The sequence below is a fragment of the Gossypium hirsutum genome, chromosome A13 (genome assembly GCF_007990345.1).
Source record: "Gossypium hirsutum isolate 1008001.06 chromosome A13, Gossypium_hirsutum_v2.1, whole genome shotgun sequence".
In the NCBI taxonomy this organism is placed as follows: Eukaryota; Viridiplantae; Streptophyta; class Magnoliopsida; order Malvales; family Malvaceae; genus Gossypium; species Gossypium hirsutum.
The window spans coordinates 2611839-2633336 of record NC_053436.1 but is presented as its reverse complement, the minus strand read 5'-3'; the positions used below and the strand labels follow the sequence as shown (position 1 = coordinate 2633336).

Here is a 21498-nt window from a genome sequence, read left to right as displayed (position 1 = left end):
TGAATCTATGTCCAACCACATGTTTTTCTAGTGCTTACGTTTGTTTTATATTGAATCCCAATAAATTTGGAATCCAGTTAAGTTGAAACTATTTTAAACTAGATTACTTTATCTATGTGCTTTTTATAAGAGAATTGATGAATTTGGAATCGTTTCAAAGAGAAAAAAAAATATTATGGATGGCAAAAAATCAAACAATTTACTATCATATATTTAAGATTATTTACTTGTAAATTTTCTAAATATATTTAATATTTATTATCTAATGTGATTAATAGACCGTTTTTAGAATGTCACAAGCTGCGGATCGAAACCCGTGACAAATGTACACAGACTGTTTCATAGAGGTCAACTGATTAAATGGTGTTCATTTGATTTACTTGAATTGTCTCGATTCGTTGAAACCATGGAGAAATTCTTCTACTTGAAGCCTTGATGGCCTAGTGAAACACTCCAGTAAAACTGGAGCTACCATGGTTAATGTAAATCTTAAAGGATAAGATTGTATAAAGGTTAAACCCTTACGATCCTCTAATTGTAGATGGAAACTAATCTCAGTCATTGATGTAATTCGATGTATACTGTTGGATCTGGGAGATCTCAACTATAAATAGAGTCCTCCCATTCATTTGTAATCACTTCATTCTTGAGTTAAAAGAATATTTTTTAAAGCATTTAGTCAAACACTTGGCGTGTCATTATTCTCTTGTGGCTTTTCTATTCAATTCAAGTCTCTTTATCTTTTCAGGTTGCTTTTGCTTTATTTCGGTGGCTTAGTGAAATTCTTTTGTGAATTTTCATTTTCGAGAATTAAGCTAATTTGAGCGAATTTGAAACAAAGAAATCGTTTAAGGCCACACGATTTGATAAACTAAAGTTTTAGCCTTGTGATAGTTGGTATCCGAGCTAAGGTTTGAAGGCACCAATTAAGATGACAAAAGAAGTAGACGAGTATGTTGAACCTATAAAGACTCGTGGTGGGGGCAAGAAAGCTAGCTGCTCGAGGGATATGTCGTCAGTTTTGGAAGGTAGAGTTGCGAAACTTGAGGACTCTATAGGTGATGTGAGGGAGACCCTTAAGGAAGTTGATGGGCATACCACAGAGCTGAAATCGAGGAAAGATCAACTTAAGGAACAAGTGGCAAAGTCCCTCAATACTAATGTGGATGCGATGCAATGGGTCCTCAATACTGCTTTGGGTGAGTTGATTGAGAAGAATGATGCTCTCAAGACCTTGATGTTAGCCTTGAAGGAACAAATTGAAGAGTAATAATAACGTTATCGGCAAAGCAACTTTGGGTAATGAGGTGTTGGTTAGGGCACCTGAGCCTAAAGTAGATGTCTCGAAGTTAAAAGAGTTCAATGAGCCGAGGTTTGCAAAGGATGTGGACAACTTATTGTGGGAATGAAGTAATACTTCTGTGCCAAAGACATCAAGAATAATGCTACTAAGGTAAATATTACTTTTATATATTTTACTAGTATCGCTTTGTTATAGTGGCATCGTAGGTCCACAGATGGAAAATAAGGTGGAGTTACCATTGGGACTTGAGAGAAGTTACAAAGTGAATTCAAGGGGCAATTTACCTAGAGTATGTCAAGGATGAGGCTAGAGCTAAGTTGCATTGGCTTACACAACAATGCACAATTAGGGAGTATGTGCGGGAGTTCAATGAGCTCATGCTCCTAATTTCCAAATTGGGTGAGAATGAGATGTTTTTCTCCTTTATGGATGGGTTAAAGCCTTGGGCAATGTAAGAATTGCAATATCAATGGTCAAAAATCTTTCCAAAGCCATGATTGTAGCAAGTCCTTAATTGAGCTTATTTTAAGGAAAGACAAGTTTGAGCCTTCCAAGCCCAAAGAGAAGGGAAATGGTGGGGGAGATGAAAAAAGGGAGGTTGAGAATAACAGCGACAATAGTGGTAACGGGGAACCATATAATAGGAAGTGGAAGTCCAACAACAAACCAAAGGGGTCAGTGAGATGCTTCCTTTGTGAAAGTCAACATATTGTAAGGGATTGTTCGAAATGATATATCTTTTCTACCATCGAAGGGGATGATGAGCCAGAAAAAGTACCATTGAAGCTTGGTTCGATCTTGAGTTCCATCGAAGCCAAGAGGGTCAGAGAGAATGAAAAGAAGTCAATGAATTGATTCTTATGTTGTGGTCTGCATAAGATATGGGACTATCCAAAGCAATTCAAGATATTTAGTGATCAATAAAGAAGAGAAAGCGAAGCCAAAAAGTAAGACTTTAAAGCTTGGATCAATGATACTCAATTTTACAAAAACGAAGAGGGATTGTAAGCAGAAAGGGTTGATGTTTGTGGACATCAACATTGCAAGTCAAAGAAGGGGTGCTTTTATTGATACAGGGGCATCAAACTTGTTCATATCTGAAAAAGTTGTGGGTAAATTTGGTCTCTCAATTAGCAAATCGACTAAGAAGAACAAAACAGTAAATTCCAAAGAGATCCCAACTGTAGGGGTTACACAATGAGTTGAGCTACAGATTGGTCAATGGAAAGGTAAAGAAAACTTTGAGGTAATTCACTTGAATTAAGACTTTGTTCTTGGCTTGAATTGCCTTAACAAGATTAATGGACATGGTTATCCTTGTTCATTTTGGACATAGTTTTTAAACAATTATTAAAAATTATTTATTTTTGGGACTTTCAATTTTTTTAAAATAGTTGCTTACATGGAAAAAGGTCACATTAATATGAGGTACACACAACACACTAAGTGTCACTATCTAGTTGCTTCATCAGCCACGTCATCACCCAACAATTGAAATTGATGAATTTTTTAATAGAAGGACCGGTTTGCTCTATGATCTAACGTATAACGACTAATTTGCTGACTCTTAGTACAAGGACCTCCATAACACTTTTGCTTAATCCTACTCATCTTTTAATTCCATGTCACTCACATAAAATTTTTTTGAAGTAATAAGGATTAATTTGCTAACTCTTAGTACAAGGATTAATTTATTTATTTTTTAAGTAATAAGAGCAAAATTAATCTGACTCCTAAAATAAGGTAGTTTTACCAATATATATTATATGTGAATCCAACAAACTTGATTAAATAGAAAATTAATTGCAAAAACATTAAGAATTATTCCAAAAAAGGAAAAAGAAAATCTTGGTTAACCTCGTCATCCGACAATGTTCTTACTCTTTCAAGAAAAAACCCAAAAGGAAGCAACTTTATAGATACACATCCAACTCAACACATTATTATACGTTATAGTTTTGTTGAATAAAATTAAGAATTTTTATATGAATACAAGATTATGCATATATAGTTTACATGAATTTCATGAGCATCTACTGGTGTTGGGAAAAAGCTTGCTGCTCGGGATGTGGGGAAGTGGCATCGGCTTCACGCTTCAGTTGTGTACACTGCAACAATCACCTTCATAGGGAATGTGCCCATGCTCCCTCTTACATAAAGTGGCACCCTTTCCAATCACTGGCTTATACTCCAAAGAGTGGAATTCAAAGGCTGCTTGTGCATTCTGCAAGGAACAATGTAAAATGTTGTTTTATACGTGCGGCGAGTGCTCCTTTTGTCTTAACATCAAATGTGCTTTATGTTTGATAAAGAAAGACGTGTTCAAGGATGATGGCCACCAACATCCCTTCATCTTCCTCGAAAATCATAGGGATGATAATCCCTTCATCTTCAGTTTGATAAAACCAAATTCTTTTGCGATGAATGTCAAAAGGAAGACGATGATAATGCATCTGGCCAAGACCTGTCACTGAAGATAATAGGTATCATGAGCATCCATCCAGCTTGCTTTTCAGAAATGATTCCTTCAATTGTAATGCATGTGGCACCATTGGCAAGTTTATTTCTTATATATGTCTTCCATGCCACCTCCAAGTCCAGACAAATTGCACTTCATTGCCGCTCAAAATCAAAAGTCTCGCGACATCATCATCTTCTTCTCCACTCTTAAAACAAGGAAAACTTGGAGATTGCCAAATCTGTTTTGATGAAGTGAAAGCAGAGTATGGAGGTTACCAATGTCAGGATTTACATTATCCTTAAATTTACATGATTTGTTGCTTGTTTGCTTCTTGGTTCTAATAGTAAGGCACATTACACTCTCAAGGGTAAGACTTAGATTCAAACCTTAGAGATGACATAATGGGAATGAGCAGTCACGAACTTCAAACATAAACGTAAAATAAATATGAAATATACCAAAAAAAAAAAACTGTGATAACCCAATCACAATTAATTTTACATAATTTTATAATATTTTAATGAATTGAATCATTGAATTTATAATTATATGGATAAAAAATATTAATTTATTTAATATAAAATTAATAGTTGAGAAAATGAATCATTAAACAAAGGCAATAGAGTTAAAAAAGGAGGGACTAATACATTGGTGATGGACTGATAAATTTAAATTTTGTTAACGAGCACCTTGAAAATATATTATATATAATGGATGTGTCGATGGGAGTGAGTGATGGTGGCGGCAGACACGGCGTGGGGCTGCGGGATGTTGGACGGGCTACGAAGAAAGTTCAGTTTAAGGAGGAAGACCCGTCTGATGGGATGGTGGGTTCTAAACCTTAAAAATACATTGAATTTGGATAATCCAGTTATTTTTCATATAATTTTTTATACTTTTATACTTTTTTTTATTATATATTTTTAATTTTTAAATAATAATAACTTGATATTTTAGAATGAATTTAGATAAAGAAGTATCAAGATTCGAATGTATTTGAATAAACATTTGTTTAGATTTATTTTTTAAGTAACAAAAATATTATTTTATTAATTTATATATATTTAATTTTTTAAATTTATATTCGTTATATGCCATATTAAGAGGTTATTATGAGTCATTATTGAATTAACTATCGATATCACATCAATACAAATTAATTTTGATAGTGCGAAAGTGAGTAACGAGATTTGAGTATTAACTAAGTGCTTTCGGACAAATTCAGGATAAATTATATATCAACCTTTTTAGTGATAGAAAGAAAAAAAGGGGAAAGGCCAAACCATTTGTTGAAAAAGGCCCAGCCCATTTTCGACTTGTTTGAATTCTCTCCGATTGAATTGAAAGATGATCGAAGTGAACTGAAAAAATCAATAGAAGGAAAAAGAAATCAGATCTTTCTGAATAAGAAGAAGAAAAATCAGTACTTTCTTTCCGTTGAAGAAGTAGAAGTGAAAGAGGATATCAAGGGAAAATGTCAAGAGAAAAACTAAGAAGAGCCGCACTTCCTCCTGTTCAAGAGGTGTTCTTTTTTATTTCTATTGCTTTCAGTATATATTTTTTTTGAGATTATTTTCAGTGAAGGAAAAAAAATTAGAAATAACCCATCATTTGTTTCGTGGAAAACTGGAAAAAAAAGAAACAAATTGATAATTTTGTATATTTTACATTTATGTACTTGTTCCCTAAGCTTTTGTTTGGTTGGTAAGAAAATAGAAGTGTAGGAGGTTGGAAGGATGGAAAGTTTCATTCAAAAAGAGGAGATTTTAAACCTTTTTGTTATTTTAATCTTGGGTTTGTAGTATTTGCATGTGGAAAGTTCTGTTCTTTGAAAAAACAAGCTCTTATTATTATTATTATTATTATTATAATTCAAGAGAAAACTAATAAAGAGTGTAGCTTTAGATTTAAGTATGATTTTACTCTTTTTTTTTATGCTGAGGAATGGTTTCTAATTAGACCAATTAATAGTGTAGTTTTATATCGAAGTATGAGTTTATTTTTTTGGTGAAGAATGATTTCTAATTGCTTTGGTTTTTGCGTTTGATATGAAATGCAGAATATTGATAAATTAGAGAAAGCTATAAATGAGGGTAATTTCTATGGAGCTCAGCAGATGTACAAATCAATAAGTGCACGGTATGACACTATGACTGCTTGCCATCACCAGTTTTATTTTATTATTTTTAAGAGTTAAAAATTTCTAGAACTGTTATTGTTCTACGTTTCTCGGGTGTATGTCGGGTTGGAATGCCATGCCCATTGTACATGTCAAACAAAGGGACTTCACAAATAAAGTAAAAGAAAAGAGCCTGAGCAACATAGGAATTAACTGTACTTAGTCTTGGATGGGGCTTAATGGGGTAAATCCCCTTATGGTTGGATAAAAGGCTTGTAAGATTGAGTAGGCTAGCATGTTCTGCTTGCATTATTCTTTGTTTCCAATTTGCTTTAGGATTCTATCTTAGTAGTTAAGTAAGGGAGCAAGTAATTTGAGTTTTCCCTTTTTATTCTTTATTTTATGTTACTAATTATGCAGTTGGGACAAATTTAGCAATGGTGCATACCACGTTTGATGCCTTAGTTTACTTTGGAAGACTTATCTTTGATTTTGAGACATGCATTTTTTATTTCAGATATGTATCTGCTGAAAGATATTCTGAGGCCTTGGATCTGCTTGAGTCGGGTGCATGTCTCCAGTTGAAGCATGGCCAGGTTTTCTTTTTCCTCCTTCAATTACATTGGTCCAGAGATTGTTAGTAAAGTTTTTGCTCAATGTTTTGTGCTAAAGCATAATGTAGTTTACATTGGTTATTTGAAATTTGGCTTCAGAATGTAGTGAAGATGATTGGTATCAGTCTATTTTCGTTTATCTCCTTAGGATTCTTCAGGTTAGAGTGTGGGTTTTCAGATTGGAAAGGCTACTGTAAAGCTTAAATTGAAAGTAATATAAGATGACATCATTATAGTAATGCCATTATTTCATGGTTTATAAGCTTTACATACATGGTTGACCTTCCTCCTATTCAAAATATAACTTCATATGCAAGAATGATGCAAATTAGCATTGGAAAGGCTAGGATAAGCTATCTACTGCAGCTTAGCATTATTTCATGGTTTTAAATGCAAATTAGCATTGGATTTTACTTGATAATCACTTAAAAACGGTTGTGCTGTTTTATGTGAAATTTGCATGAAGAAATCATTGTGCTGGTATTCTTCATTGTTGTCCTTCATAGGCCATTGTATTGAAGTCACAGGAATGAATTTTCAGGTTACTTGTGGGGCAGAGCTCGCTGTCTTGTTTGTTGATACACTTGTCAAAGGGAAAATTCCATATAATGAAGACATCCTTGGTCAGTACATGCTTGTAGTTTGATTTGCTTATCAGTGTGGAAAAAAGATACCATAAAGTTCATTATGCCATTTTAAATATAGCTGTTCAGTTTATTTAGTTCTGCCGTTTCTTCTCTTGTGATTATAACAAAATGTGTATGTTAGACCGTGTCAGGAAAATCTATGAGGTGTTTCCTAAGGTGCCCTTGCCTAGTAACATGTTAGATGATGAAGATGTTCGAGAATTTACTGAAGCTCTTGGGGCAGCAAAAACATGTCTAGAGGGCTGCTCATCGTTCTTAAGAGCTGCAATAAAGTGAGGCATCACTCCCATATTATTTTGTTGATTAGCTGTTTTCTTTCTTTTTATGATTTCTGTGCTATGTATTCATGAGATAAATTATATTAGGCAGATTATCCAATTGCTATTATATCAAGTATTGGCATGTCGATTGAAGTTATTAAGGAACGGCCTCTCCAGTTATACTTCTTATTTGAGAGATGAATGACATCCTCTCAACATTTGCAATATGTGTGGGGGCATAAGATTATACTGTTTACGGTCACGAGTAATACGAAAATGAAAGACATGAAAACAGAAGAGAGAATAAAAGACTTTTTTATTTGTGTTTAATGGTAACACTACTTATTTTCCCTGAACTGTTTTTATTATTTTCGGTTTTAGGTGGTCTGCAGAGTTCGGTGCTTCCAGAAATGGTGATCCGCAACTGCATGCTATGCTGGCTGAATACATATATTCCGAGTCTACCGAGTTGGTAGGTTTTGAAGTAAAATTGACTTTGCTTTTGCTTCAACCACATTTTTCTTTTGTCTTGATTTACAAGGTTTTAATAATTTACTGTATGCTAATGAAAAACTTAATATTTTGCAGATAATGCACTAGCATTATTTGATACATTCATTTCGTTTACATTTGTAATTAAGATGGGTAGATTCTATATAATTTCTAAATGTGAATAACTTCAGTAAATGTATGCATCCTTCATGATAAAAAGGAAGCATGCTCTTGGCATGGTATGTATGAGCACTTCATGCAGAGATGATCCCAATCTGAAACCTATATTCACTTCAAAATGAGTAAAAGAACACGTACACTGTTCTAGTAACCATACATTGTTCGTTATGTACTCGAAAATGATATCTCCATATTTGTTGGTTGATTGGTTGGCTTGAACTAGTTTATTTACACCTATTGAAACCTTCTCAGCTTTAGTTATGTATCGAGATTTTGGGATTTTGCATTTAAAACTTTAGTAAGCCTATTACGTTCATTGTAGTTATTATTATGGCAAAATCATCATTTTCATTGTGGTGTCTTTCTTGAGGTCCTTTGTCTCTCTGTTAAAATATGCTTGGTCAATAAATTAGATGCTTCCTTTTTAATCCATGCAAGACTTTGAAAAGTGACCTTATTTCTTGCTCCTCATTGTATATTGTTTTTCATTGTCCATTCATTATTTAACATGCATGTGGATTGTGGATGCCAACAATTATATGATTTTTTTTCTTTTGCAGAACATGGCTAAAGTGTCATATCATTTTGTTAGAGGAAACAACCCAAAGAAGTTTGCTTCTACTTTAGTAAATTTCATGAGCAAGGTTAATTTTCTTTTTATTTTCTCTCTCCTTGTTATGAATATGGTTGGAGGCACACAGTTCAAAGTCATATTCCCCGCGCAGCAATACAATATATAATAGATGAACAGTGAGACCTTAACAGGGTGAAACATACCCTTAGGTATAATAAAAAGTTTTAAAAAAAAAAGCTATTTAAAATTAGAAAGTGTGGCACACAACAAACTCTTTACCTGCTTGTGGAGTTAAAAAGTTCCAATGCTAGTGTATCAAAGACGGACATAAATACTTTTTGGGAAGTTTCAGTCTTCAAATTCGATTGCATGTATTGCTACTTCTGCTAGGGTGATCCTACATCTAAGCCTATTTCTTATTAGTATTCAAAAGAATTAAGGTATATAAATTATTTAAAGTTTTGGGTTAAGAAGCTATGCTTGTTTTAAGGAATTAGCATATTTGCCATAAAAAATGCATGGAAGATGGCATAGCTCAGTCGATGTACTTGGATTTTGAGTTCTAAATAATTAAGAGTTTTGAGTTAGAGTGCATGGAAGATGGCATAACTCAATTGATGAACTTGGGTTTTGATTCATCTCTATGATCAACTGTGGGGATTACTTCTCCTTTGATACTTATTCAATGCGATCGACTGATATGCTTTTCAACCATGCAGTGTTATCCTGATGAAGATGATATAGCAATTGCACGCGCAGTTCTTATGTAAGCCTGCTGAAACCTGCTCAGTTGGCCTGTAATTTACTGTTCCTGTTGTAACTACCGTTGAAACCTATAGTCGCTATGTGCTGTAATCTTGACATTACATCATAAATTTCTGTTCTCAAATTCAAAATTCTATGGTTCCATTTCCCCCCTTTCAAAGTGGTCCTTTGTACATTTATATAAATTGATTATTAACATGCCGGTTTTCCCTTTCAACCTATATATTAATTTCATTTTTTAATTCAAAAATATTCATTGACTGAAAATTTTCTGTTGATTTCAAAAGTAAACTGGATTGCAGAATTAGAACTTAGCTATTGCTTGATCTTTCAGCATACATTGATTCATTTGAGTAGGCTAAACAAAATCCATGGATGGAAAACAACTGAATTACAATGATATGCCATTGCCTTTTGTGTTTCTTATGTCACTTAAATCTGTTGAACTTTCATACGTGACTTATAAATTTCCATCTGTGATCAGGATTTTAGGTTCCTTTCCCCCCCTCAATCTTTACGTGGTCCAAACTTGATAAAATGGAGACTGTTTTTTCTATTTTTAATGTAGTTATAAATTGTGAGCTAATGAAGAAAATTTGACTTTTACATTATAGGTACTTGTCCATGGGTAATCTTCGGGGTGCTAATTGCCTTATGGATGAATTGAAGAGACAAGTGGAATCCCAGGAGCTTGATTTCCCTGAATCAGATTTGGTTCAGTTTATCACCTTTCTGTTGCTAACGTAAGTTATTTTTCTTTTGCTCTTTCATCACTTCATGCTCCATGTGTATAGGGGATGGTCCTACTATTCTCGATGCGAATAGGTGTCGATGCAATGTTGTTGAGTATCATGTAATGTTGACAATACTGCCTTCCTTGTTAGAAGTCGGCATTCTCTACAATTTAGTTGAAGGATGATATTGATGCATATACTTCACCTTCCGACCTAGTTTTTATCCTCAGTTAAGTGGTCAGATTTTCAAGGTTTATGTGCTTGGACTGGATTGAACTTCCTTGCCTTAAGATAATTACTGATGAAGAAAGTATAATAAACAAACCTGCTCCCATCTCCAAAACATATCACAACTCTTTTTGGTTTTGGTTTGGGAAGCTATAAAAACCTGTGTTACTACAACTCTTCATCTTCATTTTTCTTGAAGCACTATTTCCAACACATTTTTGGACATGCATATGGGGATATGATCTTCCGAGAACCATTTTAGTACATGGAAAAATTAGAAAAAAGTGAACATACTCATGTCGGGCACTTTCTCATATCTGCTTACATCTCAATCCAAGTAACATGGATAAAAACCATAAAATTGCAATAATGATGATTAAGTAATGCTTGTATTTTACTTTTTAATCCATGAAAAAAACCGACTTAAAACCATAGTATTTGGTTTTTGGCTAAGAGCATATTCTTTCCATATTTGGTCATTTTAACATAGTCCAATACATTGTTCTGAAGACTCTTTTTGCATGCAGGTTGGAGAGAGATGCCTTGCCACTTTTTAACATGTTGAAGATGAATTACAAGTCTAGCATAGACAGAGAACCGGCATTCAATGAGGTGGGCAATCGATTTTGCAGATCATAAATACTCTTATTATTCCAATTGTTATTTCCTCTCCTTTAAGACATGTTTTCGACTTTATTTTCAGTTCCCAACGGGCATGTAACTGTTCTGGCCATTATGTTTCGTTTTTATCATCTCTTTGGCTTATAGTTAAAGCTTACACGTATATGATTCTAACACAAACATGATGGTTCAGTTGCTAGATGAAATTGCAGAAAAGTTCTATGGTATACAGCGTAGAAATCCGCTTCAAGGGATGTTTGGCGACTTATTCAAGGTTATCATCGACATATCCATACATCTATTGTTTTCTATCATAAGAAATTCCTGGCATAAAAAAACAATATTATATAGAATCATCTCCGAAAACCAAGAGCATAGTCTGGTACACCTTGTGCAATGCAATGGAAACTAGATCAACTTACATGGACATGATTCGTACTTTATGCATTTTAACTTATCGTGCAGATGATGTGATGAGGAAAAACATGGCAGCAACCTGAATTTGTTGGAATTTGTCAGTGTCTTGGCAGACCTGAACTGCTAATTTTCATTATGTCTTCGGTTTGATGGCAAATTCCTTTTTATGCCAAAATTGTTTAATATACTTTTGTAATATGTTTCCCATTTGATTGGGAGTGTGATTTTTATCCTTACACCAAGAAAACTGGTAATTCTTTCTTACCATCACAAAACCTTGTACCAAATTTACCCCCTTTGTTACATTCATAGCCTATGTTTATTTGGACTTGAGGATGAGTGTAAGGTATATGGATTGCATTTGATACAAGTATACTTATTCCTTTTTGCAATTTCTTTCAATATTGTTTTTCAATACTTATTTCAAAATCAAAAAACAAATAGCACAAGCTTCACATTTTTTCATTTTAAGTTCTTGTCAATTGGACGTCAAGTCAACCTCAAGTCAAATTAGGTTTTAAAAATTGTCACTTTCAGTTTTGGGTCGCATTGGATTAAAGTCATTTTAGGTTACTTGGGCAAAATTGACAAGCTTGATTCTAATGCTTTGAAGTACACACAGCCTTTACACACTACACTCGGAAAAAATATGGACTAATGAACCATGTTTTACAAGATTAACATCAAAGCTAAACACATTTTGAATGATTATCTCGCTCTTTTTCACCTTACAAATCTATCACCGAATCCCCCCATTGACATCAATGGCTTCGATCTGCTTAGTTAAGACATCCACTCGACTCTTGAAACTAAATAAGTTTTCATTTTCATCGAATTTAGGTGCTATAATCTCTTCTTTTTGATCCTGTGATGACTTTTCAACCACTTTTCAACCAATTGAGTGTCATGTTCTTTGCTTTCAGGTTGAAATCTATCTTCTTTTTGATCCTGTGATGACTTTTCAACCAATTGAGTGTCATGTTCTTTGCTTTCAGGTTGAAATCTACCCTTGTAATCTCCTTTTACATATGATCCAAAACCATAAATTTTCAAGCGATATCCATTGTTGACTCACAAGATAATTCAGTCTCAGCCATTGAAGTTGCAGCTGGAGAGCTTTCAAGAGTCCCGGGTGATGCTTTTTCTACTTCAAGCTTTGCAGCACAATTAAGCTTGATATCCATGGAACTTCGGGTTCCATTTTGAAGGGAACCCAGTTTTTTCTCCTTTAGATTTGAAGTTCTTGATGATGTTCTTGGTGATTGAAGCTTTCCAGACCTTGATCTATTTGGTGTGCCATTGATATGATTCACACTTGTTCTGGTTTTACAATTATTTTGTAAACCAGAATGGAACTTCACACCATTTGGAGTAAATTCCCTGGAATTTCCCTGTCAATCGAGGAAAAAAAAAAAACAAATCATTCAACAGCTAGAATGTGATGTTAAAACTCAAGATAAAGCAAAGCAAATGAATAAAGAAACACACGACTTCAAAGAATCCGATCTTTGGGGATGGCAGTCGAAGGCCAGAAGGCTTTGTTTCTCTTGAAACAGTCGATGGTGGATGACAACTACCCTTTGAGAATCTACCGACATCTTGATGTGGCAACCTTGTTTCTTTACTTCCACTTGGAACAAGTTGATCATTAGAACAGTTCTGAGTGTCTAAACCTTGAGAAGCATCATTGTTGACATGATTCAAAGAAGCTGAGGTTTCAGAAGACCAACAATCCATGGAATTACAAAGAGATGTGCTCGTAGATTTTGGTGTGGATTGCAAACCAGTTGGCTGAGAAGAATCTATCTGTTTGATTTTTTGCCCTGTTAAGGATTTTGAAGGAGTCCGAGCATCTGAATCCAAAGCAATCAAATCATTCTTTCTTCTAAGAGAGCTCGGAGACTTAAGGGTAGAAGCATTGTGACCAAAAACAGATCCTGAAAGATCTTTAGAGACAATATGTACACGTGAAGTTGATTCGGGAGGTGGTGTACCACGGTCACCAATACAAGGTTTCTTTGACATATTCTGTCCTATAATCATTAATCAAACAGAATCCAAAAAATATATATTTAAGCAAAAAAGATATATAAACATTGTACGAGTAAATCAAAGTTAACGGCAATGTTTACCCGATACAGCTTTTCTGACTTTATTGTTAATTTTCATCTGGTTTGCACCCAATGAAGCTCTTTTGGTTGCACCAGGTGAGAAAGGGTTGGCCTGGTTAGATGCCTTGGACAGCCTAAGGGAAGATGATGAATCAAGTTCTCCACTTCGAGTGCCATGCTGTTTGTTTAACCATAAGTAATGAAGTTAAGTCAGTGAGATCCAAAGGTTAGTTTGTAACAACTCAATCATGCATGAAAATTACACGAATACTATACGAAAAACATAACTAAAACATGACACAATACACTATATGAAAAAATAACATGAGCAAAATACGACTACGTAGAATTTGAGCCTACCATATGTGAAAGGAAATATAGGAAATTGCTTATCTCTAAAGGTCAGCTTATATCTGAGCTCTCAAATGAAACATGGATGAGGCGCACATGTGTAATACCATGAAGCTATGTTAATCCCACCTCATCATTTACCCAAGGCATCCATGTCCAACATTCATGTTTGACACATACTCATATATGGGTACGGGATAATGTCCCCCTAAGTCTGAGTATAACCATGAAGTCTGTAGCAGTATCTTGAACTGAAAATTACCTGTGCTTTTGTAGGATTGGTAACTTCTTTTAATGTCTTCCCCACTCCATCTGCCGTAGTTTTTGGCCTTCTGGAAGCTGGCAAGGTTTTAACCTAAGATTTTGAAACGAATGAGTCTCAAAAATAACATAAATGGTGTCAGTTTTGACATCAAAAAGAAAATCTACAAACCCTCATTGAAGTAGTATCCACCCTTTTTGAAGCTGCAAAGGAGAAGCAGAATTGATAGTAAGGCAAAAAAGTTCAAGAACCAATTCATGATGTAAAAGAATCATATGGACAAGTTATAAATTATTTTACTAGAACTTAAATTTGGGCTTGCTAATCCTGAAGAAGCCTATAGCAAGGAGGCTAGTTGCTATGTTGGACCAAATCGAATGTGGCTATGGAATATGACATTCAAAAAATCCTCTAAATACATAAAAAAATTTAACATACACATATACTACACTCAACCAACTCCAAGAGTCCAAGTAACATAGGTTACATGCATAACTTTACAGTCAAACCTATAATAAAATAGATTTAGCTGCAAACTAGAGAATGATTGGCCTTCAATAAGTTCCACATGAAGAATTGTTGAAAGAAGTAGATACTTACAATGTGGATTTGGAATGCCTGTTTGACTTTGAAATTTGGAACTAGATTTCAACAAATCTGACGCTTTGCATGATTTGTGCATGGATGCTCTCATATCATCAAAGAGATCAATCTCAAGACTTGACAAAGAGTATTCACTTTCCATTGTTGAGTTTGATTCAGTAGATTTCCAGAACTCTTCTTCAGTTCCAGGCAATATATGTGTTACTATTTCAGACCTCTTATATCCATTATTTACCAAAGACAACTCTTCTGGATCCAATACACCTAAGCATAAAAAAAGTGGAAATAGGTACCAATTCTTGAAAACAATACAATATGGAACTCGAGTTTAGTTTAATTGGTTCATACAGTAACTCTTGAAGATACAATATTCTGCTAGTATAGGTTTAAATCTCAACATCTACAAACTCCTTCATAGGACCAAAAAAAAAAAAGTGTAAATACGCATACCTGCACTGGTAAAAAAGGCAGCATCCCAAGCTAAACTTCTTCGGGCAATACACTCACCAATCCTACTTGCTGCCATGGATTCAGAAGGTAAAGCACTTGGTTCCTTAAGTCCATTGTCACCACCATTAATATTCAAAGTCTCAAACAACTCTTCAGGATCCAAAACTCCTAATAACATGAATCACGAATGAATGAGTTGATATTTACTGGGGAATTGTACCAGTCATTTTAAAAGCTTAAAAACCAACCTGGACTAGTGAAAAAGGCACTGTCCCAAGCCAAACTCTTGCGAAGATCATACTTGGACTCCAATCCATCGGTCTTTTTCTCTTCTTCCTTTCGACATGCTTCATCTTTTGAAGCCTCCATCAGCATGAATCCATCAATATCAACCTTCTTTCTGGTCCTTGAAGCCTCTGCTAAATCAATAACATTCCATCAAGAAATTGATCTACTCAATGAATAAATAGTAAGAATGGGAAAGATCAACCCCAATTCAATGGTTTAAAGTTATTTTTTCACAATAATTTGATCAAAATTCAATCCAGATATCATTTTTAAAATTAGTAAACTTGTAGATCATCAATATCTTGTTTTCCTTGAAATATGATTAACTACCAAACGTAAAGATTTATTCTTTACAGAAAATTAATAAAACCCAATCATTTCAAAGCCAAGAAAGAAACAATGAATCACTAAGAATTCAAGAAAGTGTTCCTAAAATTCCTCTGTTTTCCCTCAGCATCCAAACAAAAAGAAAAACCAAAAACCCAGAAAAAATAACGTACCAGGAAATTGAAGTTCATGCAAAATATTCATTTGGGATGACAATTTGTTCTTCAAGATTTCTCTTTCCTTCTTTATTATCTATTTCTTGCATTGGAATTGAAAGGCATATAAAGAAAATAACTGAGAAAAGAAAACAGAGTGAGACAGAAAAGAGAGGGAAAAAGTGAGAGCTTTTTAAAAAAAATTAGAAAAATTGAAGATTTTTGACAATTAATTTGTAATTATTACTAATTAATTTGAGTCTTGGAGCGGATGTTATGAGCATGAATTAAGATGGAAAGATTCTAAATTTTTGTCTTAAAATGGGAATATAATAACGTAACCAAAACGGGTAATTTTTTATATTCAACGGCAAATGAGAACATGGCACGTGTATAGTTGCATGAAGTATACTTTCGCCAACAAATTAATAACTTTTCAAATATTTACAAATTGATAATTTGTTATATTATTTTTTTAAAGGGTACTTATCAAAAGAATAGTAAAATAAATAAGGAAAAATATATATACATTATTGAAGCGCTTGATTAATTTAGTGTTGCGAATAAATTTGATATTAATTTAATTTTAAAAATTTAATTTTTAGAATAATTAATTATTTTTTCGTGATATGCACGATTTAATTATATATGTTGAATTAAATTTGATTAAATAATTTTTTGTTTTTAAATTTTTTATAAGATTTAACAAATATATGATTACTATATATAAATTATGTTTTTTTTTATATATATTTTATTTATCCATGAACCAATTAAGATATTGGCCTAAAACAGTAATAAGAAAAAACAAAAAATATTTTTAAAGAAACCGAAACAAAATAACAATAAAAAATTAATCTTTTAAAAAAATTGTTAAGCTCAATTTGTTTACACCTTAATTCTTACCAAAAGAAATATATATAATAAGAGCATATATAATATAACCTTGAAATTATGAGAGAGTATTGATTCAGACTAATAGTGTGAAAGTTGTGAAGGCTATTCAAGACTTTGTCACGACATTCTCGAACTTTGTTATGATTATATAGATTTATTAACTCTTGACGAAGATTGGACAATTATTCCTATAATATATTTCTAAAGAAGGAAATAAAAATAATAACTGCATAACTAAAATGGCTTTTAATAGAGAGAAACGTTTGATATTATTTAAAGCTACTCCTAAAAAGATTTCATGTCTTAAGTTAATGTAATTTTTTTGTTTTCTTTTAAAAGAAAAATACAACATTGAAATTAACATGAATAATAAATAAATATGAAAGAAGTTATACCCAAAATCCAAGGATATTGGGCTGATTTACAAAAGCATGATGATTGAGCCTGGTTCTCCAATAGCTTTTGTAACAATTCTTCTTCACTGTTCGTCCCGCTTTGTTGTATTAGGGGTTAGATCAGGTTAACTTGAATAATTTTGGTTCTGATTAGATTTGCAATTAGATTGCACTAATAGGAGGAGCATGCATGTAACACCATGTGGTTGTTCGGATATAAATACTCTACCAGCAATACTTAACTGTTTAAGGTCTGAATCGACTCCTCAAAGAAAAACATTTTAAAAACTTATTCCAATAAGAGAGCTAATATTCCATCAACAACCATCAACCCTAAACTTAACTAACCTAGAGATATAAACCTTAGGCTCTCAAAAAGTAAAATAACAACTACAGTTACTTCTGCCATTTTCACTTAGAGGTGGCATAGATTTGGTTATTTTGTAACTTAGTGAAGATGTTCTTTTAAAGAAACAAAAATCTTCAAGACTTGAATCTGAAGTAAATATTTTAACAATCTCTCTTTTGATGTAGACAACCAAGTTATTTGCAAGAAATTCGTCCTTCATCTTATTCCACAATCTTGTTTTAACAATTTTTATAGTTGAAAAAAGTCGCTCACTAATTATTGTAGACACAACAAATCTAATAAATTTGTCAAGAAGATAACAAACTTTTGATCTTCTTGTCTCTATTAAAACGAGGCATAGTTGTGACAAGCAAAACAAATTTTGTAGCTTCACATCATTGTGCATGTCATATTCAAAACGCTTCAATTGAAATCTCAAATTCAACTTTCAAAATGATAATATTTTTGAGCTAAGTGTATTCTTCATTTGGTTTCAAAGCATGCAGTGCTTGCATGCTAAACCTATTATTTGGCTCTTGTTGAGAATAAGTAAATCTTTCAACTTTAATAATTTCAAGCACAAAACAACTTGCTTCAAACATTGTTATTAGACTGCATATAGAATAAAAATAAGAACCCCAACTGAGTATCTTTAGCTCATTTTGAAGTGTCAATTAAATTATAAACAAAATTATAAAATTTAGTTTTATTAATAATTTAATTTAATATATAACATATGCTAAGAATTTAAAAAATAATCTTTGAGGTTAATTTGATTGATTTAACTATACATATATATACTAATTAATTTTTTTTTTTAAATTGTTGGGGGACCAAAGCTCTCCTGCTCATGAAACGTTTCGCCCTTTTAAGTGTCTCTTGATTTCTAAGAGATAGAGGTCATATCGAAGGTAGTCCAAGTGGTACCATATTTACATTTATGATGACTATATCTTAAATTTCACAAGCTCAAGTAGTGCAAAACTCTTCAACAATCGTAGTTTTATTTATTCATATATTAAGAGGTGTTTTTAAATTCTCTTCAAAGTTCAAAATTTTTAAGGTGAGTTGCTCGTGACATCTAAAGAGAAGGTAATACCTTACACATTTATCAACACAATGCTAGTGAGACCAAAAGTTACCTTTTAAAGTGAACTGGTAGAGAGTTTGCTCAAAATAAATGAACGAGGCCTATAATAAAACTAATTTATTTCTTTTGTGTTACTTAATTGATCAAGTGTGACAATTTAGTTTTTCTTTTTCTTTTTTGAACATTTATCTCATTAACTTCTTATCATATCTGCTCTTTCTAATACAATACTTAAAACTACTCATAACATCTCTCCAACTCTTAAATAAGAGGATAATGCATTTCAGCACATTCAAATCAATATCTTCTTACATTGACAACAATGTTGATGCATCGAGTTAAGACTCAATCAACTAATTTAATTTTTCTTTTAACTATATGGTTACTATAACTTTTTTTCATATATTAAATTTTCAATGCAAGTAGAAAAATAAATATTTTCATTAACACATCCTTTGCACTATCTATATTTTTTTTCTAAAATCTTTTTTAAACAACATATTAAAATTTTAACAGGCACTCACGTGTTCACTCACGTGGCACCCACGTATATTTTATAAAAATTAAAAATATATATAAATATTTTAAAATTCAACAAATTTTAAAAAATCTATTAAAGATTTAAAAAAATTTATCCATGTTAAAAGTTAATACACATAAACTATCATGTCATTGTCATTAAAATTTTATAGGTCCGAAAGAAAACAATTTAACTAAAATTGGTAAGTTGGTAGCCAAAGTAAAAGAAAAGAAATATTAATCCGAAAAATATACTTTAAATTAAATAAAAATTAATTAATATATTTATTTTAAAAAAATATTTGTCATGTTTCTATAAAACTTTAGACATTGGGGTTATGTTTTGTAATTGTTGCCGCCAAATAATTTTGATAAATTATGATTTTTTTTTCTTTAAACCAAACGAAGCCTCTGCTCAATATATGACCATTGCCTCCAAAACTCTTAATGAAGTAACCCCTCTCACACCTTCCATTTCTGCCAAAAACCTCAAACATGGCGTCTCTTCAGAATTCCCAACTCATCACTCTCAACCCTTCTTCCATGGCGCCCTTTCCCTTCTATGAATTTAAATCCCCTAAATCAATTCTCATTAACAACCCAATTTCCCCATTCCCTCCAGAAAAAACCCAACAATGGACTCATCTTCATCTTCAATGAACCACACAATTTCCTTGGAAGAACTCAAGCTGTTCCACACCATAGACCGAGCCATCTTCTCCAGGCTTGTTTTGAACCTTCAACGCCAACCCTTCGAGTCAATGCACGTCATGGCTCTATTCCTTTGGCTCGAAAACTATAGTTGTACCCCTGGTCTGAACCTTGTTTACAATATCCAACCCTGGTCTGATCCACTCATCAATGCATTAGCCGATGAAGCTGTCCAATGCTTGATTTGTTTAAACACCGACGAGTTCCCTTTCAGTCATTTCCATGACGATAAATGTACAATCCCGTTGATTCGAAAGTTAACCGGCAACGAAATTTCTCTCCGTTTCTTTCACGAAAATCGTGTCGAGATTGTTTGTAGGATCACTCAACTTGTTCGCCACATTTGTTTAAGAGCCTTCGATGATATAATGAAATTGATTCATGATCCATTGATTATGCCTGTTTAAAGTGAGAAGAAGATGGGAAATCAGCAAAATTTGAAGCCAAATTTGGGTTTTCTCATTGGAGCTCAAAGGAGCAATGAAATGGAGGATCTCTGGAAAGGTATACATAATATTAACATTAAAAGCTTGGAAGAGAATAATGGTAAGAAGAAAGAAAATAAAGAAGTTGAAGCAGATGATAGAACTGTTTTCTTAACATTCTCTAAAGGGTACTCTGTTTCTGAGGCTGAAGTGAGAGACTTCTTCACCAGGTGTTTATACATGTGTTTTTTTTTTTTTACCTATAGTGATAATGTGATGTTGGTGTAATAGGAAATTTGGGAAAATTTTTGAAGGAATTGAGATGCAAGAAGTGGTTGAAGGGGAGCAGCCATTATATGCAAAGTTGGTAGTGAAGTATGGTTCAGACATTGAAATGATACTGAATGGGAAGCAGAAAGCTAAGTTCTCAATCAATGGAAAGCATGTTTGGGCTCGTAAGTATGTGCGTAAGAACCATAAGTCATCGCCTTCAAAGGTGGAATCCCATTATCTTCAATGAAAGTTGGTCCTATTCTTTGGATGCTCATCATTCAAAGATCAGTTTTGTTATACAGTATTGTTGTTTTAAAACTATAATATAATTTTTAATGAAGATGTATTAATTTGAACCAAAATATTGTAGTGAAGTTGCACCTTATTTATAATAGTATGTCAATATTTTTGTAAATTAAAGGATTTGCCTTTACTACATTTATTTGTTAGACCAATTGTTTTCTTATTGTGATAAAAGTGTTTTTAATGGTAAAAGAAAATACACATCACATTAAAAAAAAAAAATGATTTGCACAGAAGAAATCAAGGTTCGCATATTAATTAAGTAGAGGTTCGCATATGTTATCTTAGCCTATGCATAGGAGTTTAAATGTAGTATCTCAAACTACTCACTGAGTTTTTATAAACTTACACAATCTTTTATAATATTACAGTGATATAGTGTGCAAGTGATCCATAACGATGCTACACCTAAGTATGTTGTTGTGTTCCCAAACCCAATAAGAAAAGCAATGTGAGGCTAAATTATGAGATTTAAAATTAGACTTAGTTACAATTGTCGAGTTGTAATTGGACGCTATAGACTATTTAATTGGTTTAATTTGGAAGTTTTACTAGTGCTTTAGATAGATAATTG

The 21498-nt window shown here is 33.0% G+C and overlaps 3 protein-coding genes across 6 annotated transcripts; 2 read left to right on the top strand and 1 right to left on the bottom strand.

Moving 5' to 3' along the window:
• The first annotated feature begins 5026 nt into the window (after nucleotides 1–5026).
• LOC107940814 (protein GET4) lies at nucleotides 5027–11764 on the top strand. Of its 2 annotated transcripts, XM_016874277.2 has the most exons (12): nucleotides 5027–5286; nucleotides 5824–5903; nucleotides 6401–6479; nucleotides 7039–7120; nucleotides 7266–7416; nucleotides 7786–7876; nucleotides 8637–8720; nucleotides 9370–9416; nucleotides 10030–10158; nucleotides 10905–10989; nucleotides 11192–11272; nucleotides 11464–11764. In XM_016874277.2, exons 1-12 carry the CDS (start codon nucleotides 5239–5241, stop codon nucleotides 11470–11472), a joined length of 966 nt encoding a protein of 321 aa, XP_016729766.1. In that variant the 5' UTR covers nucleotides 5027–5238; the 3' UTR covers nucleotides 11473–11764. The 2 variants fall into 2 exon arrangements, with proteins under 2 accessions (XP_016729766.1, XP_040940398.1); XM_041084464.1 differs by lacking the exons at nucleotides 11192–11272; nucleotides 11464–11764 and adding an exon at nucleotides 11081–11113 and having other exon boundaries at nucleotides 5035–5286.
• Nucleotides 11765–12039: 275 nt separating this feature from the next.
• LOC107940813 (uncharacterized) lies at nucleotides 12040–16248 on the bottom strand. 3 transcript variants are annotated; one of them, XM_016874276.2, is made up of 9 exons: nucleotides 15981–16248; nucleotides 15441–15608; nucleotides 15193–15360; nucleotides 14740–15006; nucleotides 14311–14342; nucleotides 14140–14232; nucleotides 13548–13704; nucleotides 12904–13448; nucleotides 12040–12806 (listed from the first exon to the last, which is right to left on the bottom strand). In XM_016874276.2, exons 1-9 carry the CDS (start codon nucleotides 16009–16011, stop codon nucleotides 12465–12467), a joined length of 1803 nt encoding a protein of 600 aa, XP_016729765.1. In that variant the 5' UTR covers nucleotides 16012–16248; the 3' UTR covers nucleotides 12040–12464. The 3 variants fall into 3 exon arrangements, with proteins under 3 accessions (XP_016729765.1, XP_040940396.1, XP_040940395.1); XM_041084462.1 differs by having other exon boundaries at nucleotides 12904–13268; nucleotides 15441–15611; nucleotides 15981–16226; XM_041084461.1 differs by having other exon boundaries at nucleotides 15441–15611; nucleotides 15981–16224.
• A 3599-nt stretch (nucleotides 16249–19847) lies between these two features.
• Nucleotides 19848–20330, top strand: LOC107940799 (uncharacterized). Its single transcript, XM_016874255.2, has one exon. It carries the CDS (start codon nucleotides 19848–19850, stop codon nucleotides 20328–20330), a length of 483 nt encoding a protein of 160 aa, XP_016729744.2.
• Nucleotides 20331–21498: the final 1168 nt, after the last annotated feature.

Coding starts and splice junctions, on each gene's coding strand:
- LOC107940814 (XM_016874277.2), top strand. CDS start 5,239: ATGTCAAGAGAAAAACTAAGAAGAGCCGCACTTCCTCCTGTTCAAGAG. Junction 7,121..7,265: donor ATATAATGAAGACATCCTTG/GTCAGTACATGC, acceptor TGTGTATGTTAG/ACCGTGTCAGGAAAATCTAT. Junction 10,990..11,191: donor GAGAACCGGCATTCAATGAG/GTGGGCAATCGA, acceptor ATGATGGTTCAG/TTGCTAGATGAAATTGCAGA.
- LOC107940813 (XM_041084461.1), bottom strand. CDS start 16,011: ATGAATATTTTGCATGAACTTCAATTTCCTG. Junction 15,612..15,980: donor GCATGAACTTCAATTTCCTG/GTACGTTATTTT, acceptor TTATTGATTTAG/CAGAGGCTTCAAGGACCAGA. Junction 13,705..14,139: donor CCAATCCTACAAAAGCACAG/GTAATTTTCAGT, acceptor TTAAACAAACAG/CATGGCACTCGAAGTGGAGA.
- LOC107940799 (XM_016874255.2), top strand. CDS start 19,848: ATGGACTCATCTTCATCTTCAATGAACCACACAATTTCCTTGGAAGAA.